This window comes from Phocoena sinus, chromosome 16, assembly GCF_008692025.1.
Source record: "Phocoena sinus isolate mPhoSin1 chromosome 16, mPhoSin1.pri, whole genome shotgun sequence".
Lineage (NCBI taxonomy): Eukaryota > Metazoa > Chordata > Mammalia > Artiodactyla > Phocoenidae > Phocoena > Phocoena sinus.
The window spans coordinates 54729899-54750008 of record NC_045778.1 but is presented as its reverse complement, the minus strand read 5'-3'; the positions used below and the strand labels follow the sequence as shown (position 1 = coordinate 54750008).

At 47.1% G+C, this 20110-nt stretch overlaps 2 protein-coding genes across 4 annotated transcripts in view; one reads left to right on the top strand and one right to left on the bottom strand.

The window, feature by feature from the left end:
- The window catches only part of UBTD1 (ubiquitin domain containing 1), a 52458-nt gene extending 39280 nt beyond the window's left edge, over positions 1-13178 (bottom strand). Inside the window, exons 1-2 of one of the 2 annotated variants that reach the window (XM_032609042.1) lie at positions 12734-13178; positions 7679-7717 (exon numbers count right to left, since the gene is read on the bottom strand). Coding sequence is in view for 1 of the 2 variants with exons in the window: in XM_032609040.1 (XP_032464931.1) it covers positions 12734-12803 (70 nt within the window). In the remaining variant the exon portion in view is untranslated. The remainder of the gene's footprint in view (positions 1-7678; positions 7718-12733) is intronic. The other variant, XM_032609040.1, reaches the window with a different exon arrangement.
- A 475-nt stretch (positions 13179-13653) lies between these two features.
- MMS19 (MMS19 homolog, cytosolic iron-sulfur assembly component) overlaps positions 13654-20110 on the top strand; it is a 32454-nt gene continuing 25997 nt past the window's right edge. The window contains exon 1 of one of the 2 annotated variants that reach the window (XM_032607848.1): positions 13654-13788. In XM_032607848.1, the coding sequence (XP_032463739.1) occupies positions 13677-13788 (112 nt within the window). In that variant the 5' untranslated portion in view covers positions 13654-13676. The remainder of the gene's footprint in view (positions 13789-20110) is intronic. The other variant, XM_032607851.1, reaches the window with a different exon arrangement.

Genomic DNA, 20110 nt, shown 5'->3' with positions numbered 1-20110 from the left:
GCTCAGCTTCAGATAGGCGAGGTCAGCTACAGATTAAAGGGTCCAATGTAGCTTTCCTTCTGCCTATGGACTCCAAAGACTAGCCCACTCTGCTCCTCAGGGAGTGGGACCAAATAACAGCGCATACAGCATGTTTCAAAAAATAATTTGGGGCCTTATAAAAAGCCATAATAGCAGCAAGTTTCCAGTCAAATAAGGCTTCCCTTGTCCTCACCAGCCAGCCCTGCACTGGGCCACAAACAGGAATATCACACTGGGCCAGACCCGGATGAGCTCTGGGTTCTATGAACCTGATGTGAGAGCCCAGAGGGAAGAAGGGCAAATAGCAAATGGAGAAGTAAACCTGGGGCATAAACACAGCCGTACAGAGTACTGCCAGCTCGCCGGGGACTGTCCCCTCAGCTCACCCTGCAACCTTGGAGCTGTGTGTCATGAATCTGCACACCTGGGTGTGCCCACATGGAAATGGAATAAATAAAAACAGATCACAGAAGCTCAGTATTATTCAGCCCACCACACCGTGAGCTCCTTGAGGAAAGGAACTGACTCTTCACGCTGCGCCCTGTGCTAACACCATGGCTGGGACAAGGCAGTTACGGTGAATATTTAGGGGCAGTTTCCCATAGCGGTTAAGATACAGGCCCCTGGGGTACAACTACTAGGATTCAAACAGCAGTTCCCCCACTTTCGTGGACTAGGGTCTTAACCTCCCTGAGCCTCAGCTTCCTCATCTGTAAAGTGGAGGTAATTATGCCTACCTCCTGGGGCTGACGTGAACACTGAAGGCAGTGATGTCAAACATGTAGTAGGGTGCCTAATGCACGTGGTAATCACCACGTAAACGGGACTGCTTCAGGGGTGATGATTCCTGGAGCTGCTGTGAGGGTTCGTGAAAGGAAATGCTCCGGCCACGTGACAGTCTATTTTGGGGGAACAGAGCGCATTGCATAAGTGAAAAAAATCAATGCCATGTGTGATATCCCATGTTACAGAGGACAGTGTGGTCTGTTTAGCAGACACTGCAGTAGGGGTAGGTGGGGAGAGGTGGAAGGGGGGACAAACCCATGAAGGCTGTCGCAAAGTGCACTTCCTAACATACTCAGGATACACAGTGCAAGAACTGGCAGAAGCAGACTATTTGATAGTCATGGGTGGCAATGACGTCAGTAAACCAGCTATACCTGTTTAGGGCCCGGTGAGCCCTCAGTTGAAACTGACAGTGAGGCAGGTGTTTCATGGAAGGAATGCAGGGCTGAAAATGGAAAACAGTAATCTGGGATCCGAAATCTTCCATTTCTCACCATGTGACCCTGGGCGCAATAGTATCACGGAGCCTCTCCCCTAATATGAGGACAACATCACTTGCAGTGAATTAACAGGAGGATTAGAGGAGATGTGTATGAAGTACCTACTGCAGGGCCTGCCACACAGTTAGTACTCAATAAACAGCAGTATATAATAACTATAAAACAATTGTTTTTGAATCCAGTTGCAGGGAGTTGTGTATCAAGTGTGGACAAGTGGCCCTGCTGTGATGTTTATCACTGCTTTCTTGGAAGTTCATGGAGGAGGTGCCAGGCTCCAGGAAGGAAGCCCCAGCAGACCCAGACATGTTCTGCCAAGCTGAGGATGAGCACACTGAGGGCACTCCCGAGCCCTGAACCTACCAGGCAAGAAGTGTTTGCATCTGTTCCAAGAGAGCCCAGAAAAGTAGCTACTAGTTGTTGCTGGAATCGGCAAGAATATGCGGGACATTGCAAGAGACCTGTAACTAACAAGAGTTGAAGTTCTCAAGTTTTTGTGAATGATTCACATTTTTTAAAAAATGAAGCTAGGGGCTTCCCTGGTGGTGCAGTGGTTGAGAGTCCGCCTGCCGATGCAGGGGATACGGGCTCGTGCCCCAGTCCGGGAGGATCCCACATGCTGCGGAGCGGCTGGGCCCGTGAGCCATGGCCACTGAGGCTGCGCGTCCGGAGCCTGTGCTCCGCAACGGGAGAGGCCACAACAGTGAGAGCCCGGGTACCGCAAAAAAAAAAAAAAAAAAAATGAAGCTAGATTCAAGGCTATCTCTGCAATAATATCACTCTTGTGCAACTTGCCTCCTGTTTGTTTTCCTGAATGAGTGGAGTTACAAGAATGGTAAATAGCCAGGGTACAGAGCAGAAGCTAGGTCTTGTATATGAACTTCACTGGCCATATATCTCAGCTTGGGGGGAAGAAGAAGGCTGGGGACAGCTGGCTTAAATACAGTGCCAAGCATGCTGATAATAATGAAAAAATATAACTACTATTTACTGAATATTTTAATATGCCCCAGGCACCAGTCTAAGCATTTATGTGCTTTAACTCATTTCATCCTCAAGACAACCCTATGAGTAGATACTGTTATCTCCATTTTACAGGTGAGGAAGGTGAGGCCCCCAAATCCAAAACAACTTGCCCAGATTACACAGCTAATGAGCTGGAGGAGCTAGGATAAAAAAATGCAAATGGATACTAAGTGAATAAAATATTTGTCATAATTGTCATAATTACCTGTTACCAAACGAAAAACTCTACCTTATAAACGTCCTCTTTGAAAGACCTCAGATTTTGCAAATCAAAAGAAATTCAGGGTCAGCCCTTGCTATACACTCTGAGTGCAGGGGAAGGGCCAGAGGGTGGCCAGAGTCGGACTTCCCAGGTCAAGGTAAGGGAGGCTACACTCTGCTCTTCCCCATACTCTGAGCTGAACAAGAGTCAGTAGAATACAAGTCCCCAAAGAAACAATGAACTTAGCCTAGGTTATTGTCATGAATGGCCTACTGCCATCATTTGCTAAGCATCTCCCTGTGTGAGCATTGCACTGATCACTTCACACAAATCATCACATTTAATCCCTGAATACCTGAAGTGGTCTACTCTTGTCCCTATTTCACAGATGCAGAAACCTGAGGCTCTGACAGCAATGGGAAGGGAGTGGAGTGACTCCAGTCCTCGCAGCTTTGCAGACTTCACAGCCACCTCCCGATTCTTCTCATGGGGATGGGAGGAGGCAGCACAATGGAATGAGCTCAGAGCACTGAAATTTGAGTCAAAGTATTAAAGTGAGTCCCAGCTCTGCCTCTGCTCAGCCTGTGACCACCAGAAATCAGTTTACTTTCCCCTATGTAAATTGGGTAGGAATGTTCTCATAAGGCAAAATGAGGAGAATCAAAAGAGATGATTGAACAAGGTGAGCAGGGTGCCTGAAGGTACTCAATAACAAACTCTTGTTTCAAAACAAAAAAACCCTGTGCTCTCTTCCTCCCATTCCTGGGAAGGTAAACTATACAGGGGCCAAAACCTCAGGCTCTGAGATCAGGCCCTGCTGTTTACAAGCTGCATGGTCTCAGAGAGGAGACATTACCTTTCTAAGGTTCAATTTCTTCCTCTGTGAAAAGGTGATAATAGTATCCACCCATAGGATGGATGTGAAGATTAATCGAGATACTGCACAGGAGGCTCCTGGCACATGGTACACACCCAGCAAAGGTGAGCTGTTGCTAATTTCATCTCTACAAGCCCTTAAAAAGAACAAAATTCCAAGTCCACAGGCTCGCCTCTAAGATCCAGGCTGCCTGGTAACTGGCTGGCTGCCTAGGTTTGGGCTCTGGTGGCAGCCTCCCAGAGGAGACAGGTACAAATGAGGAGCCATTCCCATCCCCCTACTCCCCCCACCCCACACCCTGCGCCAGCCCTTTTCCTGACAGGTTCCCCTTTCCGAGGGCAATAAGGGACACAAGTTGAGGGCCTGGGGCTGGTCAGAGGTGTGAGGGCACACTAAGCTTGGTCCCCCTTCCCTGTGGGCTCAGAAAGCAGGGAGATCTTGTCCCCAACAGCTTAGAGAGAAGCACATGGCCTGGAGCAGCGGACAAGCTCGCCAGGAGGCCATGTCATTATAATACTCCCTGCCTTTTACCCATCCCAAGTGCTCCCACCTGAGCCATAGTCCTGCATCTCTTGTGCAAAAGGGAGCACTCAATATGAGTAAGACAGCATTAACGTTCTTTGGGAGCCACATGAATTGTAACAACAAAGAACTGCTTTGCTTAACTGGAAGCCACTGTCCATCCATCCCAGCCATCGACCACATTATTAGAAACCCAGAAGCAAGCCAGATTCTGACTGACCAGAAAAGATGTCACAGAATCTACCTGCCCAAACTCCTGTACTTCCCTCTCTGGAGGGCCCCTCGGGCTTCACTTTGAGCCCATCTACTCTCTCTCTAGGTACGAGTCTAACAATCTCAGCCATATGTTCCCCCAGGAAACTGGAGGGGCTGCTATTTGAGCCTGGTAGTCAGGATCTCAAGAAGTGACCACTATGATGAGATGCCTCTACACACCCATTGGGATGGCTATTATCAAAAAGGCAGAAAATAACAAGCATTGGTTAGGATGTGGAGAAATCGAAACCCTTGTGCATTGCTGGTGGGAATGTAAAATGGTGCAGCCGCTGAGGAAAACAGTATGGCAGCTCCTCAAAAAATTAAACACAGAATTAACATATCATCCAGCAATCCCACTTCTAGACATATACATAAAAGAACTGAAAGCAGGGACTCGAACAGATATTTGTACACCCATGTTCATAGGAGCATTATTCACAATAACCAAAAGGTGGAAGCAACCCAAGTGTCCATCAACAGACGAATGGATAAGCAAAATGTGGTATAGACATACAATAGAATTCACCCCTAAAAAGCAAGGCAAGTGACACATGTACAACGTGGATGAACCTTGAAGATATTATGCTAAGTGAAATAAACCTGACACAAAAGGACTAATATTGCCTGATTCCACTTCTATGTGGTACCCAGAGTAGTCAAATTCATAGAGACAGAAAGTAGAACGGTGGTTGCCAGGGGCTGGGGAAGGGGAGAATGGGGAGTCTGTGTCTAATAGGTACAGATTTTTAGCTGGGAAGATGAAAAAGTTGTGAAGATGGATGGTGGTGATGGATGCACAGCAATGTGAATATACTTAATGCTACAGAACTGTACACTTAGAAGTTAAGGGGCTTCCCTGGTGGCGCAGTGGTTGAGAGTCTGCCTGCCAATGCAGGGGACACAGGTTCGTGCCCCGGTCCGGGAGGATCCCACATGCCATGGAGCAGCTGCGCCCGTGAGCCATGGCCGCTGAGCCTGCGCGTCCGGAGCCTGTGCTCCACAACAGGAGAGGCCGCAACAGTGAGAGGCCCGCGTACCGCCAAAAAAAAAAAAAAAAAAGAAAGAAAAAAGTTGTTAAGGTGGTATATTTTATCTTGTGTATATTTAACCACAAGTTTTTTAATGAGAAAAAAAAAGTGACACTGACTACCAGGGAGAAGACAGAGCAACAATTATAGGTGGAAACGTGAACCCCAAAAGCACAGCAGCTGGGAACCATTTAGTTTGGGACCCAATGCCCTACATTCTGAAAAGCCTGGGGGCCTCACACTGTCGTGAGTACAGTGACTGATCAGGCAGGACTGCTATTTTCATTCAGAGCCCAGAACAGGGTACAAGAGCATACCCACACCAATACTGCTTGGGACCTCGAGGCAGGCCACTGTGTGATGGGCTCTTCCTCAGCAATTTACCTTCCACCTGCCACAAGTTCACCCTCACCTTCTTTCAGAGATAAAGGCTTTTGAGAGAAAGAGGCTTTTGTGGTCCCCATCTCCACCAAGCAGGGCTTTGTACATACAGGTCCAAACTCAACACCCCCAAGTTGCAAAAAGGAGGTTATTCATGCTCAGTATACTTTGCTGGGAAGCATATCATCCGTTTCAGAAAGATTCCCATCCAAAAATAGTTTTTAAACATTTCTTTTATAGTTTTGCTCTTTAAAAAAGAGTAAGCTTCAATGATCTGGGGAAAATCACTGGCTATGGTTTTTGTGTGTAAAAATCCTCTACCTTTGAATAATGGGAACTTCTTAAGTTCACAAAGTCTCCTTTTATCCAGGATTGCACTTGATTCTTACAATCTCTCTGGGAGGTGAGCAGGGCAGCAGTCATCCCATTGTACAAATGGGGAAACTGAGGCTCAAAGAGATCAAGAGGCCTGTCCAAAGTTGCACACACAACTAGGAAGGAGCAGAGAACCAAGGCCTTATTTCCCATCAATGGCAGATCACATTCTGGATTGGGACCTCATATCTGAGCAGACCATTAAGCCATGAAAGTGATTTTAAAAACAATGTTAGTTTATTTTATCCCCACAACATCTCTCTGAAGTAAACTGGAAATATCATCTTTTTTTTTTTTTAAGAGATGATTAACTGAGCAAACAAATGACTTGCCCAAGATCACCATTCAAGAAAGTGGCAAAGAGACCACACCCCCTCCCTTTTGAATACGCTCAACTTTGACCACAATTTCTTGACCTTAGCATACTCAAAACTTAAAGGAGCTTATGCAGTTTTTATATAGTTTGCACCATATTTCTGTGAACTTGGTAGGGAGTAGACATACCTTTATTCTCTTTTTAATAGCTGGAAAAGAAAAAGAGGTTAAAGAAATCTTTAAGTTCCTTTTCAGCTCTAAAATTCTATGATTCTAAAAATTCCCCAGCAAGTCAATTCAATGGCTAGAGAGGCCTGGAGTCCACGTCACCCGCCTTCCTGCCTCACACTCTATCAGACCACCCCACACCCACCTCTTGAGTTAATGACCACAAATACCATGTGTGCCTGGGAGAAGGGTCCACTCTTACATAGCTGCACACGTAAAATAACAAGAAAGTGCTAACTGCTTGGTTGGGACCCTAGTAAGGGGCTTCACTCTGTCCTCCTGCTTCAGCCCCAGCAACTCCTAGCAAGAGGCTCCCAAACCATGGGAAATTACATCCCAGGTATTTGAGACCTTACCCAGGCCTGGGGTGAGAGAGAAGCCAGTCCTAGGAACAGAACACCACTTTGAGGTTGCAGTTAAATCTGTCCATTAGGATACATCCACCCACCTAAGATGAGACAGCAATCAGGGCTGCTCATTCCTGCTCTTCTACAGACTGTACCCGCTCTGTTCTACACACTAGCTTCATCCACAAATATTTATTATGCACCTACTACATGCCAGGTGCTGCTCTAGGTGCCATGGAACGAACAAATAAAAATCTCAGGTCACACGTAGTAGGGGAGATAGCCAATGTCAGGTGATGGTGAGTGCCAGGGAGAAAAATAAAGTAGGGAAAAGGTGGTAGATAATGCTGAGAGCAGGTAATGGAAGGAAGGGGATCAGTTTTAAAAAGGATGGCCTGGTGGCGCAGTGGTTGAGAGTCCGCCTGCCGATGCAAGGGACACGGGTTCGTGCCCCGGTCCGGGAAGATCCCACGTGCCGCAGAGCGGCTGGGCCCGTGAGCCATGGCCACTGAGCCTGCGCGTCTGGAGCCTGTGCTCCACAACGGGAGAGGCCACAACAGTGAGAGGCCTGTGTACCGCAAAAAAAAAAAAAAAAAAAAAAAAGGATGGCCTGGGAGGCCTTGACTGACAAGAAGGGAGGAATCTTGGAAGAGGAGAGAGAGGGACCCATTCAGATTTTAGGGGGTGGAACAGGGGATGAAGAACAAGAGATAGCTGAGGAAAGGCAAGGTGTTGAAAATCCTATCGTGTCTTGTAGGCTAACACAAGGACTCTGAATGAGACGGGGAGCAAAGGAGTAACAAAGTCTGACTTACAGTTTACAGCATCTCTCTGGCTGCTGTGATGAAAATAGTCTGTCGGGAGACAAGGGAGGAAGCAGGAAGGTCAGTTAAAAGGCCAGTGGTAGCTTAAACCAGGGTGAAAGTGGTGAAGATGGTGAGAGTCAGGCTCTGGATACATTTAAGGCAAAGACAACAGGATCTATTGATTAAGTGGAGGTGGGATTAAAAGGGAGGAGTCAGGGATGAGATTAGAGTTTTGGGGGCCTGAGCAACTGGAAGGATGAAATCACCATTGGCTGACTTTGGGAGGACAGGGGGTGGGGTGGGCCTTCTTTCTGTTCTGGAAATGTTAAACTGAGAAGCCTTTTAGACATTAGGTGTGTTGAGCAGGCAGCAAAATATACAAGGCTGGAGTTGGAGAAACTGGGCTGAAATTATACATGTGGGACTCACCAGCATATATAATAATACAAAATTGTATGTATTATCATACAGGATTTCTATGTATGATCACACACACTTTGTATGTTTACTGTCTGCGCCCCCCAAAACTATAAGCTCCATGTGGCTAAGGACCCTCCGTCTGTTCACAGCCAGCAACGTGCCTGGCACTCAGTAAATATTTACTGAGCAAATGGAGAAGTTGCCCAATTACTCCCTCAAGAATAGCCACAGCAGCCCACACAATGAGAAGCAGGCTCTCTTGCAACCACAGAGCCAAGCCCAGCCAGCCCAAAACAGGGCCCTGGGTCTGTCCACCCCGAGCTTGAGATTCCAGAACGTAAGTGGATATGCTTGGCACATCACAGATAGCTGGGTTTCAGCCCTGCCACACTCTCAAAGGGTGGAACTGGGCAAGACACCTGCCTGTTCTACCACCTCTATTTCTCCCCGGGATGGGCCTGGGAGGGGCTGCCTCACCCACTTCATGGGCAGAGATATCAGATCTATCCAGGGTATATGCATGGGTTGGTGGGAGCCCCCCAAAGGAGTAATTCCCCACGTATTCTCTGGAGCATGCAAAGACCACCCAGCACCTGAAGGGGAGAACTCAGACTTACTGAGAATGTATTAAGAGTAATAGGTTAAAAAAAAAGAGTGACAACCACAAATCTTGATGAGATGAGAGTACCGCCTAATCCTTCTAGCTCTTGGAAGACTCCCTGACCGGTAGGCCTTGTGTCTCTGCTTCACCCATCAAGTGACTAGGAAGACAGAACAAAGGCCAAAGAGTGACATAAGAATGCGTAAGATTTCAGCTCATTAACTTTCCAGTGTAGAACAGCTGCCTTTGTGAAGATGGTAAAAACAGCTCTAATGATCTGGTATAGCCCCCTCCCCTTCTGAGATATTGCAAGGGTGACCCAGAGAGGGTTAATGACTTGCCCAGGGTTACCCAGCTGCAGGCCTAGACCTAGAAGTCAGGTTTTAGCTCTCTGTTGAGGGTTTCTTCCCACTACGGCAGTGGCGAAGGAAAGATAAGAGTTATGGTGGGAGGCAGGGGGAGTTTTAGGCATTAGTCTTACAACATGAAACTATGTCCTTGTCAAAGGGTAAACTGCAGATGTCACAGGAATGCCAGGTGCACGCTGTGAAGTTAAGAAAGAGTCCGCCCCGGGCTTCCCTGGTGGCGCAGTGGTTAAGAATCCGTCTGCCAATGCAGGGGACATGGGTTCGAGCCCTGGTCCAGGAAGATCCCACATGTCGTGGAGCAACTAAGCCCGAGCGCCACAAATACTAAGCCTGCGCTCTAGAGCCCGTGAGACACAACTACTGAGCCTGAGTGCTGCAACTACTGAAGCCCGTGTGCCTAGAGCCTCTGCTCCGCAACAAGAGAAGCCACCGCAATGAGAAGCCTGTGCACTGCAACGAAGAGCAGCCCCCACTCACTGCAACCAGAGAAAGCCCGCGTGCAGCCACGAAGACCCAACACAGCCAAAAATAAATATATAAATAAATTACTTAAAAGGAAAAAAAAGAGAGAGTCCGTCCCTTATACCAAACTTGTCATCCTCCAGATTTCCCCTTGGCTTTGGACTGTATGAATAAAGCTATTCATAGTAGGACCCACAGAAATGAAATAAAGATACACTAACAGATTTTTTTTTTAATGTAGATATATACCTCAGTAAAACATTTAGGTGAAAATTTTATTTATTTATTTAACTTATTTTTAATTTTTTTTTTTTTTTTTTTGGCTGTGCCACATGGCTTGTGGAATCTTTTTTTTTTTTTTTTTTTGCGGTACGCGGGCCTCTCACTGCTGTGGCCCCTCCCGTTGCAGAGCACAGGCTCCGGACGCGCAGGCTCAGCGGCCATGGCTCACAGGCCCAGCCACTCTGCGGCATGTGGGATCTTCCCGGACCAGGGCACGAACCCGTGTCCCCTGCATCGGCAGGCGGACTCTCAACCACTGCGCCACCAGGGAAGCCCGGCTTGTGGAATCTTAGTTCCCCAACAGGGACTGAACCCAGGCCATGGCAGGGAAAGAGCCAAGTCCTAATCACTGCACTGCCAGGGAATTCCCATGTAAGCCTTCTAAAATCAACAAATATTGAGTCCTTCCTCTGTACAAATCATTGTGATAAGCGCCTAGTGTGTGTGTGTGTATGTGTGTGTGTGTGTGTGTGTCTGTGTGTGTGTGTGTATGACTATATGAATGAGACAGAGAGACAGACACACACACACACACAAAGGTCTTCAAGGCTTGCAGCGCAGTTGCTGATATGACTGTAACATCAAAGAAATGACTAATAATATGGAGTAGATAATTAATTGTTAAGTGGTATAATGGGACTGCAGGAGTTCTCAGAAAGAGCAATCATGTTTGCTGGGGGGTGGGGGGACTTGTCAGGCAAGGTGCTTCCAGAAAGATAAGGGATTTGAGGTGGACCTTGAAGAGAAGAAAGGCTCTTGATAAGAAGGGGGAAAGGGCATGAGCAAACACAGGTGACATTAATGTCAAAGAAGAGAAAGAAATCACGCCTTAAAAGGTAGGACTGGACCAGACTTGAACAGCCTTGAAAGTTAAAGTTCTTGTAGGAGTGGGAGGGGCAGAAAGATTTCTGAACATAGAACTTACAGGGTTCAGAACAGGTTAATTTAACAAATGCCTTCTGGGACACTACCATGTGCAGGCACTGGATGAATAACTGAAGATGTATTTGCCTTTGGTGGGGAACTAACTTCAATGTGGGAGATGAGTTGGCCTTGAGGTGACAAGGGGCAGGTTTGTAAGACCTGCTGAAGGAAGAACCAGCAGGGCCCAGAGAATGACTCCTCCAGAACATGGAGACAAAGACAGCAGAGAGAATTCTTCAAAGTATAAATTTAGGCAGCTGGAAGAATGCAAGAGTAAAGGGAAGCTAGTTGAGGAGGAGAGATACAGAGCTGGTTTTAGAACTGTTGAACCTAAGGTTAACTACATCTGTGTCTAGTGGGCATTTAGATATATGAGTCTGGGGTTGGAGAGACAATAGTTGAAGATACAGCATAGGGGCCTTCCCAACGGACGAGTTGGGGGGCTGAGTAAGATTCCTCTGGGAGGGAGCATGATGAGAGAAACAAACGGAATGTCAGACTGAACCATGGGCATCCCACACTAGGAGGTAATGGCGGGCGGGAGTGATCAGAGAAAAAAACAATGCCAAGGAGGGAAAAGTTGGGGGAGGTGTTGGAGTTTCAAATGGGAGAGGGTTGTCAACAATAAAAAATGCTACAAATCAACTATGTGGGCTGAGCACATAAATAATAAGTATTTGTTGAATAAGTGAATGAATGAAAGGAAGAAAGCCTTTGGATTTGAGAATCAACTTTCCTCAGTCAGAAGAATGGCCAGGGTTGCCCTCAGACAAGAGGACTTCAACGCTAAATTCTACATCGTCCTCCCTATAAACACGTGTTGCTTCTTGCACAAGTCATCCTGTCCACCACACAGACATCCTTCCCTGCTTCCCCCATGTTCCCCCTCATCTTCCGTCCCAGTTTCCGGAACTCAAGCAACACAAACCTTCGGTGTCAAAGGAGACAGGAAACTCCAACTAGAGTTTCTACTTCATTAACAACTCTGCCTGTGGCTCCTCTTACATAAAGGGATATGTGGCAACTGAGTGGAACAGGAGACTGCATTCTAGCCCCATCTGTACTACTGACTAGCTGTGTGGCTGGGGACAAGCTGCTCAACCTCTCTGGAGCTGGGCTTTTCATAGACAAGAGGAGGTAGGTCTATCTGGACTCTAGACAAGTTTCGAAGGTCTCTTTCAGCTCTAAAGTCTGCGATTTTATCATTCTCAGAAGGCCCTCGCAACACCCTCAGAGAAGGAAGTGAAGTGAGTACAAGACCCGGGGAAACGAGCGCCAGACCTCTTACCCAGGCGAAGCGCCAGGATAGGAGGAGTGTACCCAGAAAATGAGAAGGAGCTGCCGGCCCTCGCGGATCACCAGGGAGCAGATCCCATTCCCAAGGCTGGGAAGGATCCCAACAACCCGAGTGCGATTCCCACCCCGCACCCCACCTTTCCTAGACTCTCAGACGACCGGGAGGCTCTAAAAAGCCCTGCGGGAAAAATAAAGATTTCTTTCCCAGAGTCCTGCGCTGCTTTTGCAAGTCGGATTCCGGCAGACACGATCTGCAGCCCGATAATGACACAGTCTTTGGAAGGAGCAACTGTTCTCGTTTCGCTCGCTCCGAGTTCTGGGGACGCCTGGCCGCCCGCGCCGTGCCCCGACGGGCGGGCGTCCGACCCCGGCACCGCTGACGGGCCAGCGGCGCCCCCGCCCGGGGCTCTCCTCCCCGCCGCCGGCCCAGCTGCGGTCTGCAAACATTTCCTGCCCCCGCCCCCACCCCCACCCGGAGCTTCCCAGTTGGAGCGAGTTGGGCTCGCAGCCGGGTCAGCGCTCGCGGTTGCCCCAACTCGGCTCCCCCGGCCCGCGGGGCTGGGCAGGGGGACCCCGTCTGGCTCCGGAGCAGCCATCGGGGAAACCCAGGCGCCAGGAGCCGTGGGAGGTCGCTCGGGAAGCCCAACTCTCGGGCAAGAAGGAGGACAACTGGCGGGGCGCCGACGACCCTGCTCCCTTCCCTGTCGTTACCTGCTCGCTTGCGGGGGTGTCCTGGGGCGGTCGGCCTCTCCCGGCGCTGTCTCCCCACGCAGTTGCCCATGCTGGCTCCTCAGCCGGGCCCCATGCACCGGAGGCGGAGGGGTGGTCGGCTGCTCCGCGCTCCTGCCCCGGACGGCGGCGTCCCGGGTCAACGGCTCCTGCCGCCCGGCATCCGGCGCTCCCCAATCTCCCCCGGGGGCGTGCTCTACCCCTGCACCGGCTTCGCCACAAACTTTGCGGGCGAGGGGAGAGAGGGAGGTGGCCGACTACCCAGCACAGTCCCAGGTGGCCGGGCCAGGGGGGCCCGCGACAGGGGGGCCCGCGACGGTGCCCGGCCGGAGACCAGCTCCGCTGGAGGGGCGGAGAGAGGGGGCGGGCACCGCCGCAGCTACTCCCGGTTCGCTCGGGGCTCCCAGCTGGGGCCGGCCCCCCGGAGCCTGTCACTCACCTGCCTAACCCCGCCCCAGCCCGGCCCCGCTCCCTGCCATCCGCTCTCGGTGCCCGCGCCGGCGGCACCGCCCCCCCAGGTGCGCATGTGACCGACGACACCGCCCCCTTGGGCCGGCCTTGTTTTCTCATTGGCTTCCCCCAGGGTGCGTACCGCCCCTCGGCCCCACCCAGCCAGGTGCCCGCCCCACCGCCCGTCTCCCAGGGAGCTGGGCTGGGAATTATTCGCCCTCAAAGGCCCCCGGCTGCGTGCCCATCAGCCGCCCTCCCTCCTTGAGCCACCGCCCCGACTCCAGGCCCCGCCCCTTGGGGAGGGACCGTCCCATCCCTCCCTGGAACTGCCGGGCCTGGAGCCGGCAGGCACGTAATCCAGAGAGCGCCCCGCCCCCTCATCTTTCGCCACGCAATTGGCTCAGGAGGCGCGTGCGCGGAGAGGCCCGTCCCGTGCCACCTCCCACTTCCCCTCCCACGGTTTCCAGTTCGCGTCATGGCCGCCGCCGCCGCTCTGGAGGCGGTGGCGCCTACGGGCGCCCTGTGGGGCCTCGTGCAAGACTTCGTCATGGGTCAGCAGGAGGGCCCCGCTGACCAAGTGGCTGCAGGTACGGCCGACGGCGCCGCACGGCTTCCGCTTGGGGGCCTCCAGTAGGGAGCGGCCTCAGCACAGGCGCCGGGAGGGAAGGGAGTGAGGGACAGCGGTGACTTTGAGAGATTAGTCCGGGGCTGGTTGTGAGCACCGCGTGCTTAAGAGCCATAACAAATTGCGAGTCGCTTGCAGTCTTCCTTAAAGCGCCCTTACGCGCCTTGTCTCGGTTTATAGCCATCCTGTGCGCCGGCCGGGGTTAGGAGATTAATTACCATTTCACAGATGAGGAAACAGGCCCAGCGAGGGCAAGAGACTCTCAGATCAGGCCGGTGGGGGAGCTGGGACTCAGACCCAGTTCCTGCAGTTCAGAATCACGGGCTCACGCCGCAAAAGCACGTTGTTTCTAGGAAGTTGACGTGACAAGAAGCATCTTCAGCGGCATCCGCTCCAGTCGCGTGGCATGCTGGGAGTGGCCGGGCGGCCGGATATCTGACTGGCTGTAGTTGGAGAGAGGAGGAGAGAAACCAGTCTAGGGGGAGTTTGAGAAGTTCTGCGTATCTTCCTTAAAGCTTTCCCTCCGTTTCTTGGTAAAGTTCTTGATTAATTTGCTTTGTGACTTTTTAACGTGGAGTTTGTTTTTATCTTTTCCCCAGAACTCCACTTTCCTGCTTTTGATCAGTTTAGGGATCTCTTAGTTCTGACAGCTTATCTAAGATTTGAATAAAACAAATTACAGATTTCATTGGAATTCTGAGACTTTTCACTCTTTTAGAAAAAAAAATCTAAAAAGTTATTGAATATTAGGAGGCCTTCAGACCTTGTGTTTAAGTAATAGAATACAAAATAATCTTGTCAGCACAGATGCTTTTTGTCTCTATTTTTGGAAATTTTGTGTGTTTGGGGAGAAGTAAAGGATACATTTCTCTTGAAAATTGAACATATTCACTATTAGAATATGTGAGAAATGAATAATATGAATCTGCCAGAAGTATAATACTTTGATCCTTAGCAATATTTCAATTTAATTTAATCCTTCCACCATTATTGAACACATTATTCTTGAAACACGATGCAAAGTAATAGGGATATAAATACAAATTACGCTAGATCTGTGCCTGCCAGGGACTTATAATATAGTGGGAGAGACTGCCATGCAAACGGATAGTACACCATGAAAAGGGCTGTAAGAGGTATGTGCAGGGTGACATGGAAGCATCAAGGAGCAAATAAATGCCTGATGTAGCCTTTCCACTAAGTTAACTTCTTACAGCTTTGTGCAGTATAGTGTGTCGTCAGTGCTTATGATTAACAACTACAGTGTATTATCAATGTCATTTTTTCCCATGTTTTATTATGAAAATTTTCAAACATACAGCAAAGTCTAAGTAATTTTTTCATAAGAAAAACACACATACACCCACCACCTACATTCTGCCGTTAACATTTTAATATAATTTGCTTTATCATGTATCTATCTGTCATTTAAATTGCAGATAGCAGTACACTTCCCTCTAACTGCTTTGGTATGTATATCATTGACTAGGGTTTGTTTATAGTTTAATACAAATTTTGGTGTAAAATTTGTATTCAATGAAGTGTACAAATCTTAAGCATACATTCACTGATTTTGAAAAATGCTTATACCTACCCACTATCAAGATAAAGAACATTACTATAAAAAGTGTTACTTGTAACTTTTTTCATGTTTATACATTATGAACACAGTAATTTAGGGTTCTTCAAATTCAGAACACACTTGAGAAGTCAGCATGAATAAAGACCGCCAAGTTCTTATAAATATTTTTGTAGAATTTATATTTTTTGAAAAAAAAGTGGCCTAAACTGTTGTCTAGTTTAAATTTAGCTCAGCTAAGACTGTAACACTAGCCCTGTTGTAATTTAGCTCTCCTGATTAGGAAAGGAGGTTGGTAATAACAGATAACTAACAGAGGGGTAATAACAGATAAGGTTGAAAAGGTTTGGTGGGGTTGGATGATGCCTAACCTTGGATTCTAAACAGAGGGATTTAAATGACCTATTGTAGGTAATTGGGATCAATGTAGATCCTTGAGCAAGGGAGTCATATAGTGAAGATGAATTTGAGAAGGATTAAATCGGTATTCTCAATCTTAGATCACAGCCTTAGTTAGGGTTGTTGAAGGCTGACAGAGTTTTAAAGCATCCCCAGAATAAGATGTGTTTTCTAATCCTCCAGCCTAAATCAAGCTTCGTTAGTGCTGAAGGGACCAGCTTTCTATTCGGCCACTCATAGCCGCAGCCTCTCCTACAAATTGTAACTGCAGAAGGAACGTCCTGTGATCACAAAGGCAGCCACCACCAACTTTGTTTTGCACCTGGGTTCCTGATGAGAGTAGGTGTCAGATGTAAAGGTGCAAATGATGGAAGAGAAATGACCTGGCAGCCTAAGAGTTAAAGGCTGCTCAGCCAGGCATTCAATGGCTACCACTCCTCTCCTGGATCTTTAGTTCGAGGCAGCCAGTTGATTTGCTGTTCCCCTGATTGCTTTGCTTCCCAGATCCCTCCACTGGCTCCATCTAATTAAAGTTAGGCCTGGGATTAAAGGCCCAGTTTGAGTGCTCACTGCCTGCCCCCAAGTGTCTCCTGATTACTCCAGCCAGACATCATCTCACAGTTCAGATTCTTTGTGGTACTTATTTCTCAACCACTCATACTTATTTGCAGACTGTTTAGTAGCTACTTCTGTACACATCTCTGCATCCTACCTGCCTGTTTCTACCACCATAGTCTCCTGGAGACTAGCATAAGTAGGTGGTATAAATGAATGGAATAAAAGATGCTGAAGGAAGAATCTGGAATTTGAGGGCTAATTAGTTATAGGGCTTGGAGGAGAGGGAGGACTCTAAGATGACCTCAAGCTTTTGAGCCTGAAGATGAGCAAAAGAAAAGTACTATGTCCAAAAATTGGGAAGGGAGCTGATTTTGAACATGTTGGATTTATAGGTGATGGATATAAATTTTCTTCCTCTTGGTTATTTGGATTTGCCTTCATTTCAGTCTTTATTGTATTTTCCTACATTTGTAATTCCATGAGGAGACCACTATTCTTGAAACCAGAAAACTGTTAAAGAAAAGTAAAATATAGTTCTGAGAAATGTCTGTGGCATTCTCAACAGAAAGGGCATTTTGAGAGCTTGATTGGAACTGAGTCCTGATTGGGAATTTTCTCTCTCCTGTTCCTTCACATCCTCCCCCCTCTCCCCTTCCCCCTTGGCTGCTACTCCAGATTCTCAAGAGGCTGCAACTCCATCAGACAGAGGTCTGATTGTGCATTCTATGTCAGTGCTCATATAAATACTCCTTTGACGACTCCTCAGTGCCCCACACGGACTGGTGCCCTGCTGAGGAAAGAGTGGGTATTTAGCAGGTGCTAGTAGGTCCATTTTTAGAGAACAAATCTTGGACACATTGGAAAAACTTAGCCAACCTATATAGGGAAAGGAACTTACATTTATTTTTCTTATGCCAGTGAGACTACCCCTAGGAAAATTAACTTTTTATTAGCTTCTTTCATCCCTAGAGTCCAAGTGCATAATTAACAGTACTTCCAGGTATTTTTCATTTGGAAGAACTTTTATTGTTAAGAGAACTAATCACTTAAAGTTAGTGATGGACGGTCCCATACACCCAAGAATTTTACTTCTTTCCTATGTTACCCCAGGCTCTGTTTATATCACTGTGGTAACACTGAACTTGTTGTTCTTTGATTGTTTTAAGTGTTTTTCTGCCCCAACAGACTGGGCTCCTTAAAAGCTCCCTGTCTATATTTCTCTCTCCAGTCCTAACACAGTAATTGATTTATAATAGGTATTCAATAAATGTTGAATGGATAAATGAAACCAAACGTACATGACAATTTTTTTAAAGAATGATTCAAGGAACGTGTAAGAGGGAGTAATTCTGTTTTGGGAATCAAGGAAGGCTTCACAGAAGAGTTGCCATTTGAGCTGGGTCTTGAGGAGTTGAAGTTCCTCAGACTGACAAGGGCAGGAAAGAGGCATTCCAAACCAAGGGAATGTGTTTCCAGGCTTAAGGATATGGAAGAGCTTGACATGTTGAGATTTCATGTGACTGAATGATAGGAGTTATGATCAAAGGTGAGGCTGGAGGGGATTGAGGGCTAAATCGTGAATGACATCAAGCCAAGGAGTCAGGTCTTAGGCAATGAGGGGCAAAGGGAGATTGGTGAGCAGGGAAGTAATTGTGCATTTTAGATAGATTAGGGATGGATCAGAAGGCTTTTTTTTTTAATTGAGATAAAATTCACCACTGTAACCATTTTAAGTGTACAAATAAGTGGCTTTTAGTATATTCACAATATTCTACAACTACCACCACTATCTAAAAATTACAGAACCTTTTCATTACACTAAAAAGTTGAAGGCTATTTTGACAGCTGTCCCTGTATAGTCTGGTTATAAGGGATGAAAAGGAAAAGATGAAAATTTGAAAGACGTTCTAAGATAGGCTCAACAGAACTAGAATAAGATGTTAGATTTAGTTACCTTTGTGAAAACATCTTCAAAATGCTGATTCTAGTTCTTTGCCACCTTATTTGCCATTTTCCTTACTCTTATTTACTGTTGCAATAGCTTTATTATTTCTTCATTTTTTCCTAATTTTGTATGACTTTTGTACTTCACTTTTATGTTTGTGCTGCATTAATTCAAGATGGATTCTTTGTGAAAGTATGAAGACTAAAGGGCTTTGCCAGGACAATTCACCCATATACTGGGATTCAAGAAATCACATGCAAATGGATGTTTCTTTGTAATTGTAAAACAGCCAGTTTCATAATGATGTATACTGAATGCTGAAGAACTCTTTTTCATTTATAAGATTTGAGGCAACCTGTATCAGTGAGATTGACTAGTAGAGAGTGTGAGGGAAACTTTCTCTGGTGGTAGAAATATTCTATATCTTGATTGGGGTGTTGGTTACTCTGGGTATACTTTTGTTAAAACTAATCAAATTATATGTTCACTGTGCATTCCACTGTATGTAAATTATACCTCAATTTTTTTTTTTAATGAAAAAATTAGAGGTGACTGAGTGAGGCCTAATAGTCAGGTACTTTGTCTTAACAGCACTTGAGGTACTTCCAAAGAGAGTCCCTAGCCCAGCATACACAGAGGACTTTGATGGTGTTGCTGAAGAAGGATGATTCAGTTCAGTAACAGTTATCAGTCCCCTATGGCTTCCTATGTGCTAACACCCTTGTGGCCGCTACTGAAATTATTTTTTACATGGGTTTTTCAGCAGAGTTTCCTGGGTTCTGTCCAGGAGGTTCCAGAAAAGTACCCTTTTCCACCCTCCCAAATGGTGCAACTTTGTAACCCAGAAATGGGTATCTCTCTTAAGTACTGATGTTAAGGAATTGGGTGTAGAACAACTGTCAGTGCCTTGGTTTGTCCTTTTAGTCTAGCTGCTGCCCCTTCCCCCACCCCACAGCTTGCACATTTTTCCCTTTGGCTCTTTCTCAGGAGCAGGGGCAGCACTGGGCCTTCCACATCCTGGCACGAGTAAGGCTAAGAGTGCCTGATGTCTAAATTGGTGCCAGTCACGAGCTATGATTCCCAACTAGAGCACTCCCTTCCTCAGTCAGATCGGACTTCTTACTCTAGTACCAGATTGCGCCTCAGCTCAGTTCACAGCTATTGTTCAGAGACCACAGACTTAAGGGGGACTGGAAGTTTAGGAGTTTTCTCAAGCCTGTTTTTCACCTAGCCAAAGTCTGGTGTTGTCGGGAGCTGACTAATTAGGTCTTGCATTTAGAAGTAGGTGGGTTGGGGACCCAGAACAGGCTGCGAAAGTAATTCCCTGATTGCCACACCTTATTGAGCTAAAACTCCTCTACGTTAATCAAACGCTTAGGAAGATGGCTAACCTTTGCTCTTTGTTTCTCCTTTGAAAATTTATCCCAAGATGATTCTGTTAGATCTATGTGAATTACCATTGTGCTGTTAAAATTGCATTTTCAAAAGTAAGTAATACACTCACATGGTGCAACATTCAAAAGGTGCAAAAGGATACACAGTGAGAAGTCCCCCTTCCATCCCAAGATGGCATGCAGACTGTGACAAATGAATTTACTATATTACTAGTGTATGATATATCCTTGCTAAAGGGGGTGGGGGGAAAAGCAGATCTAAGTGACTTTGGAAAACGGTATTTTGTCTGGAGACTATAGGGCTAAAGACAAAACTGTACATAAATACTGTACTCTGCTTATAAATTTGTTTCTCACAGAGGCTGACAATTCTGAAAGTAGTTTATTAGCTACACTAGTGTTGAAAAGA